This window comes from Diabrotica virgifera, chromosome 2, assembly GCF_917563875.1.
Source record: "Diabrotica virgifera virgifera chromosome 2, PGI_DIABVI_V3a".
NCBI classification, from domain to species: Eukaryota; Metazoa; Arthropoda; class Insecta; order Coleoptera; family Chrysomelidae; genus Diabrotica; species Diabrotica virgifera.
Window position 1 is genome coordinate 222,761,631 of NC_065444.1, and position 8,567 is coordinate 222,770,197.

At 33.4% G+C, this 8,567-nt stretch overlaps 1 protein-coding gene across 2 annotated transcripts in view; it reads left to right on the forward strand.

Moving 5' to 3' along the window:
• Positions 1-8,365, forward strand: part of LOC126880410 (protein sel-1 homolog 1) — a 49,907-nt gene extending 41,542 nt beyond the window's left edge. The window contains exons 9-10 of one of the 2 annotated variants that reach the window (XM_050644253.1): positions 2,379-2,657; positions 6,907-8,365. In XM_050644253.1, coding sequence (XP_050500210.1) covers positions 2,379-2,657; positions 6,907-7,047 — 420 coding nt within the window. In that variant the 3' untranslated portion in view covers positions 7,048-8,365. The remainder of the gene's footprint in view (positions 1-2,378; positions 2,658-6,906) is intronic. The other variant, XM_050644254.1, reaches the window with a different exon arrangement.
• The last annotated feature ends 202 nt before the right edge of the window (positions 8,366-8,567 follow it).

Here is an 8,567-nt window from a genome sequence, read left to right on the forward strand (position 1 = left end):
CGTAAAAACTACTAGAGAATTGAAAAAGGTCAACTTTTTTGACAAACCCATAGGCGGACATTTGAATTTTTATTAATTAAATGCGAAACTACAATATTATATTTATTTAATTTATTCACCAAAATCAAAATCAACTAAAACCCAAAACAATTAGTATGACTGAATAGGTATTTTCAATACCTTTAAAACGAGCTATCACTTGCCATAAGGTCCCATTTAAAATTATCGGTCACAGTGGTTCTGTAACGTCATCTGTCACTATTACGTCACCTGTCCACCTGTCATGATTAGTTAAGAAGCTTACGTATGTTTATTTCCTCCCTCCAAATTTCACTATTATAGGTATAACCGTTCAAAAGATACGAGGGGGGTACGGATTTTTGACTAGCACTTTATACATATATACAAAAAAATGCAAGTAGTTTACCCTATACGACACGATAAATACATAAAATACACAAGAAGATCATAACTGAAATGTACTGTACGTACAGTATTAAAAAACAAATGAGCATTAAATCCGAGATATTTCTCGTTAATTGGTACCAAATACTATTGACTAATACATCCAACTCCCACAGAAATCTGGAAGCACGTTGCCACTAGCGCCATTGTCGGCTTGAGTTGAACTACGTTTTGACAACGTAAAATTTGATGTAAACATTCAAATTTAATTTTATAAATTTTTGAATAACGAACGAATTTTGTTAAATTAAATTAAAATAAAAGTAGTTCAAACACTTATACAAAAACAATAATAAAGCAAATTTATAAATGTAAGGTTAGATTGCTCTGGTTATCCTACACATACCGCTAGATGGCCCTATTTTTTGCTTCCTCAAAATTAATGGGAAATGTCAAGAGTTGTATGTATTACAGTCTATAGCAGAGGTTCTCAATCTGTGGTACATGTACCACTGGTGGTATATATCATTATTGGCGGTGGTACACAAAACACAGAAAAAACTAAAATATTAGTACTTAGTAAGTATTGATAATACAATTTAAAAATATAGGTGGTACCAAAAATAATAAAAATAACTGTAGGTGGTACATCACTCAAAAAGGTTGAGAACCGCTGGTCTATAGTATTTGTTAGTACTAATCGCAATCCATATCTAAATCGTCCTCATCCTCTGAATCATCTATATTAATTATCACTGGTTCAATATCTTATTGCAAATTGTCATGTTTTCTTCTACTTTCTTGACGTGATTCACATAATTATACCCCTACTCTTTAGATACGTTGGTAAACTTCTTTTATCAACCGCGTTCTTCCGTTTTTTCTTTAAAATCGACGTCGTTTGAAGCCACATACCTTTTCACTTGACTCCACACCATCTCAATCGGGTTCAGCTCGCAATGGTAAGACGGCAGTCTCAAAATCCTAACGCCATATTTTTCGGAAATTTTTTCAATTTTTTACCTGTCGTACTCGTCTCTAAATAAGGCCGTAGTATTCCGTAATTCACTTTTTAGGTAATCTTCCTCGAAGAAAATGTTCTTTTCGATTAGCCAATCCTTGATTTGCCTTTTGTTCCACGATTTTTTCGAGAAATCAAATTTGCAGGAGTGGTATGGCGCGTTATCCAAAACGACAACGTTTTCTTTGTCTTTCGACAAGTTTGGAATTAACGTCTTTCTAAACCATTCTTCATATATGTAGATCCCCGTCCATTTCGTCATGGTAATCAGCGGTTCCCTTCTTGGCCAAGAAAGTTAATTCGGCCCCTGCCACAAAACCAGTTTCGTTTCCAGCATGAAGAAGAACAAACCGAGGACTTCTTTGGGTTGGAGCTTTCAGTCCAGTAGAGAGCCCTTTTATGAAGGCATCTCGTGGATTCTTGATCGTTGTGTCGTGTTCCTCCATTCGTAAGTACTATACCTTTAGTAACTTATGCATCAGAGACATGGACATTAAATAAAAAGCAACAAGAAATGGTGAAGATATGAACACCAAAAGTACTAAGGAAAATATTTGGAGGACAAAATGGAGAATGGCGTTTGGATTTGAAGGAATGAAAATCTGAGAGTAGGGGTGATAAGAACCCAATGACTGAGATGGCTCGAACACATATAAAGGATGCCTGCCAGAGGATAGATAGACTATCGAAAATGCTACTGTCAAGTTTAGGAGATGATCTAAAAAGACTCAAAAATCGGAGAATTGTTTTCGACTCACAAATCGGAGATTTAGGAGATGATCTAAAAAGACTCACAACGTCACAAATTGGAGAATAAAAGCAACGGGCAAGAAAGGATGGAGGAGAATGGTCAATCGAGCCATGGGCCTACTAGGTTCGACGCTCTAATTATTATTATCATTTATTTTATTAACCACTTTTTAAATTTACAAACAATAATACTTATTTTAAGGTTAAACTTGGAGATTACTACTACTACGGCATGGGAACGTCAATAGATTATGAAACGGCAGCTATACATTACCGTTTAGCTTCGGATCAACAACACAATGCTCAGGCAACTTTCAATTTGGGCTATATGCATGAACAAGGTTTGGGAATGGTACGGGATATGCATTTGGCCAAACGTTATTACGATAGAGCAGCAGAGCTCAGTCCGGATGCCAAAGTTCCAGTTGCACTAGCTCTAATTAAGCTTAACGTGCTGTTTAGTTTCGAAAGTATTGAAGAGGTAAGTGTAATAATTTATGTAATGTAAAATCTAACATCTCAATGTAGCAGAAAATGTGGGTGACTGTTTAAGAGATCATACGAGAAAGCCTTTCTCAAAATTTTTTCTCATCTTCATGTTTTTCCTGGCACTTACATAGATACAAAATATTTTTGGCATTTGTTGGATCCATATTTTTCCAAACACTTGTTCTACTTTACTTTATATGTGGTCTAGGTGCTCTAGTCAATTTATTGCAATGTCTATTAGTTAATTGTAACAACAACTTAATAATATCTTCATATTGTTCTGAAGCTATTTTCTTGTGGCATCTTAAAGCAATTTGCTGTCTTAGTTGGGAATAAGCCACAATTTTACTTTGAAATTATGTTTATTTGAAGTTCCAATTTCCACTTCGGAAATCGTTCTCAGCATCCGAAACATTAATGAATTAAACACATTCTGTTTTTGTTGCTTGGTAAAAAATTCTTCTAATAATTTAATTTTATCTGACTCATTAATATTGGGACGACTTCATTGGTAAATAGATCATTCGAACAACATTACGTGGAATCAACATTAACTTAAGAGTATCCGTCAGAAAAATCATAGCACGTGATTTGTTTTTAAAAAGACAACCACATGCAATGATGACATCATATTTAACTTCGTTATAAAAGAATTTCAAAATTTTGAACAGAAGTGGAATTGTCTGGTAAACTCTGGAATGATCATATCTGGAATTGGTACTTCATTTACTTAATTAACTACATAATTGTCAGCACGACTATCTGCAACATATAAGTATGTGTTATACACAGACTACTCGTAAGTGAAAAATCAGTCAATAAAAATAAATATGGATGTTTGAGGTTTCATTTTTTCTAGGTTTCATTCAAGTGTATTTATGCTAAAACCATTCATACCAATATTGTTTCACATTTATGTTTTTAAAAAAATCCACGAGGAAAATAAACTTCCTGTAGCTGGCTGTATACCATATATCACATAAATACTAGATTTATTGTAAAAGGTATATTTAAAATACCCTAAATAAGGGTTACATTAAAACAAAACGTTTTCGGATTAAGAAATCCATCATCAGTGTTACTAAAAAGCCAAAAATAGCATGCCCGAGCCACCAAAATGTTTAGCGTAAAACACTTTAAATGTAAACAGTTATGTTATGTTACATATTAATAAAAAAAGTTTAAAGATGTTGCAGATGTACCTGGATATTACCCAGGGCAACACAGGACTCTCCCCACGTGGTTGGAATTTTTTCGAGGATTAAAACCTCACATATTGAAGTTAAATCGCCAACTTTCAGTTGTCCGTTGTTGCCCTGGGTAATATCCAGGTACATCTGCAACATCTTTAAACTTTTTTATTAATATGAAATAAAAAAAATATGTAACAACTGTTTACATTTAAAGGATTTTTACCCAAAACATTTTGGTGGCTCAGGCATGCTTTTTTTGGCTTTTTAGTAACACTGATGATGGATTTCTTAATCCGAAAACGTTTTGTTTTAATGTAACCCTTATTTAGGGTATTTTAAATATACCTTTTACAATAAATCTAGTATTTTTATATTTATGTTCTTAATATCATTTAAATCATCGGTCACGTCATGTCTTAAGTCCAGTAGTGATTTAAATAGCGCCGGCTCTGACCGTGTAATCCTGATGCATCAACGACGAAAACTCTTCAATGGTCAAGACCGACGTGTTCTTCATCTTCTTTCTTGAATCTACAACTTTACGTGAGTCTTGGTCGCGTTTACTATTTTCCCCCTCTTGCTGGTCTTGTGCAATAATCTCCCATTACTGTACCCCCATTTTACGTAGATCACTCGTTACCCCATCCTTCTATCTTTATCTTTTTTTATCTCCTTTTAACACTGCCTAGACCTAGACTGACCGGTTCTGTGGTTGCACTCAAGTTACTTTATCAAGTGTTCTACGTAGGTATTGTTTTTTCTTCCTTCTCAACACGTTTCTCGTTTTTGTTCTAATTATATGGTAAGCTTCCCTCTTGTTAGTAGCCCTATTCTTTTGTTGGTTTTTATCTTTAAACTTTGTTCACATTCCTGGTTTTTTTTCTTGTTTTTTCCTATATATTCTGTTGCTGTCGCTTCTATGGTTTCTCTTAGATTTGGCAATTTCTGGTTTATTGTTAGCTACATTTGACATGCCTTCTTCTAACGTCTGAAACCTATTTTGTATTTGCAATTGGACTTCTTGTTCTTTATCATGTAATTCGAGATTTTGTGTATCCCACTCGTTGCCTTGTACAAGTTCTGTTTTGTCCACTTAGTGCTTAGCTTTATTCTCATCTTAATTCTTACCAAGAAATGATCCGAGTCACTTTCTGCTCATATAGTCATATCATGCTATGTGTGCTGATGATATTACTAGAGTATTCACTTCCATCAATGAGTACATGATCTATCTGGTTACGAGTAATTGTATCATTTGAGATACATGTGATGCTGTGAATGTTTTTCCTTTGGAACTGTGTAGTTTTTACTGTCATATATATTATTAGCTACAGCAAGCTCTGCTAATCGTGAACCGTTATCGTTAGTGGTTCGTGTAAACTATGGGTGCCAATCACGGATTTTAGATGGTCTTCCTTACTCAGTTTAGCAGTGAAATCGCCCAATACGATTTTGATGTGTCTGGGTGCTGTCGCGTACTGTTGTTCTAGTATGTTTCTTCCGCTTTCCTTTCAGTGTTAAAGAGTACTTGCGTTTTTATTGTCTTGAATTATTATATTGACGGTTGAAAGGTAAAAGATTGTATCCCACAAATCAACTTCAGGAAGTAGAAAAAACGTTCCATTTAAGTAATTTTATGAGGAATTAACGTAATAATTTTTTCATTAATTTATAGATCCACTACATTATTGATCTACATATTAGTGAAAAAAATTGTTAGGTTAATTCCTCATAAAATTACTTAAATGGAACGTTTTTAATATAAACGTTTTATTTTAATATAAACATAAAACTTCCTGAAAAAAGTTTATTTGTGGGTTACAACCTTTTACCTTTCAACCCCCGATATTATGACCGACTTCAGTTTTTTATTTATTATGAAACCACACCAATATTCATGCCTTTCTTCTTCTCCCGGCCAGAAAACCAGAGAGTTTTCCATCTGCAATAGAGGTTAATGATTTGAATGAAGGTTATGATATTGTAAGATTTGTGAAAAGTCAAAGACTGTCATGGCTGGGACATGTCCAGAGACAAGAAGATGCAAAAACAGCAAAGAAAATATTACAAGACCCAGAACAAGATGGTTGGATGACGTGGAAGACGACCTGAAAACCATGAATATAACAATGGAGGATAAGGGCACAAGATAGATCTGAATAGGACATGACCAGACAGGCAAAGACCCATTCAGGATTATGATGCCAAAAAAAGAAGAAGTAGAAGTAGAGGTATCTCAGCCAGTTCACCTCATTTCCTGAGTAGCTATTACATCCATCTTATATTTCTGTAGCTGTTTTATGGCGTATGTCGCGATTCCTGGTCTGTACCAGCTTCATACATTCTAAGTGTCTAATTCGCTCTGTGCATGACTGACGCGACACCTAGCGTAGTCGCCTGAAATTTTTGGCGACCACAATTTGACGTTAAACATATGATACACATATGACATATTTGACGTTAATATGTAATATTTATTTACCGTTTTTGATAAAATTTGTTATACAAACAATAATGTTCGCGGAGACAGTCAGTGACTAGTCCACAAGTGGAGCATGCGCACTTTAAAATATTATAAAAAATAATACCGTTGATAGATAAATATACAAGGTATATTTACTATTAATTAATATTATTAATTAATTATTAATATACTGGTATATTTATCAAAAAACGATAATACATTAACGGATTAAATAGATATAATTTGGAATTAAAGTACGCATGCGTTGTCGTGGACTAAAAGTCACCGACAGGGTCCTCGAACGAACATAATTACACTGACAACATTACAAAAATTCGCCAAAATTGTTATATTTCGCCGCTACGGACGCTGGCATAGTTTCGTGTATCCCCATCATTGTCACGCACGGAGCGAATAGAATATCCTTATTTCGATGCTTAGGCTTGCTCCATGTTTTCGTCCTATTCCGAGGCAATAGTATACGATAACATTTTTATATAATTTTACTGCAACCAAATTAACCATAAATATTTATAATTTGTGGTTTCAATTTATATATTTATATTTGCCTTTTGTTTTTACAGTTTTTGTTACAGGGTCCATTACATCATTTGCTAGATTTCAACGCAACAGTTGGATCCAATTGGGACTTATATTTAATTACAACCTTGACTGTCATGTTAGCAGCAATTGTGTATTTTAGAAGGCCTCAGGTGGCTGTCTAAAGATTCAACCGAAAGAAGCCATGTAGGTCGTGATATTTTTATATTTATTTTGTAAATATTAGAATGAATAAGTAATTCAAATATCGTGTATATATTGCTTATAGATCATTTTCTAAAAATGTTGAATATCATTATCAGTAAAACCTTTACAAATAAATATTTAGAATAATATTATTTTATGAGTCCATTTATTATATACAGTAACTAAATATACTGAATACGTTAAGAACATAAGTGTACATTGAAACAATCAAAATCCACATAATAGGGAAATATAGTAAAAGGAAATGGAGGAAATTAAATCAATTAAAATTAGACAAAAACGTACAAACATGGTGAACAGAGTATGCACAAATAAGTACACAAGAAAGTACTCCAAATACGTTTAACACGTTTGGTGCCCATCTTGAACAAGTGCCACTTAGCGGTACCACGTACTTAATCCTTCATTTAGTAGCACAGTACTACTGACGCCACTTACCGATGCGTCATCGGTACCTTTGATAAAACCTTCGTGACGCTATTTGTGCGTCATGGGCACCGAACGTCATAATTAAAATTGTGAACGGGAGAGGGATTTTTCGTCGATTGTCATTTGCACCAGTTTGACAAATGACATTGTTTTTAATGATTATGATGGAAATTTTGTTTCGTTTTAGGAAATGATCTCAAGGCGGTGACTGTTGTGATTTCATTCGTACATTACTTTAAAATCCATTAAAAACCTATCACATCAAGATAAGTTATTTTAGATGCAACAGATACCTTCAATTTGGTTTCATTGATATTGGTTTTAAATCCAAATGTAGCCTATAATACCGATTTTAGTAATACGGTTTTGTAAGGATGTCTCTTAGCTCTAAATAAATACTATATAGTCGATAAGGCTTTTGACGTTTCATTATAAGTAAGAGTAGCTTGATCTGCAATTGATTTTTTTATATGCATTTATGCAAACTGTAAGTTTATATTCGTCGGTATGCCGAAGTATTTTCTTTCCTGTACGGAAAAGCCTCCATTACAATTTTTCTTTCTCTCTGTTCCTCCAAAAATTTCAAGTATACATAAATGGTATAGCATATCCAATGTATACATAAATGGTATAGCCGATGTAGCCAATGATAATGATCTTTTTGGCTTGTAAATGATTAATTTGGTGTCTATGTCTCTAAGATAATTAATTTTTTGTTATAGCGTCATATTTTATCAAATACTACTTTAAAATTCAGACTGTTTTGTTTACATGTGTAAATACTTAACTTTTGATTGTTATTTTATTGTATGTGAAATAAACTATTGTTAAACAAGAAAATATTAATATATATTTTTTATTTATCCTATCTCCATTTATCTGAAACTTAATCGAAATGACGAGAAGAAATTTCGATTCGGTTTATTACAATTATTAACATTCACTGTCCTACTAAAGAAAAGGACCTAGAAAAAAATGAAATGTTTTATTAGCATGTAGACACCGCATATAATCAGTCACCAAAAAATTACATAAAAATCATAATACT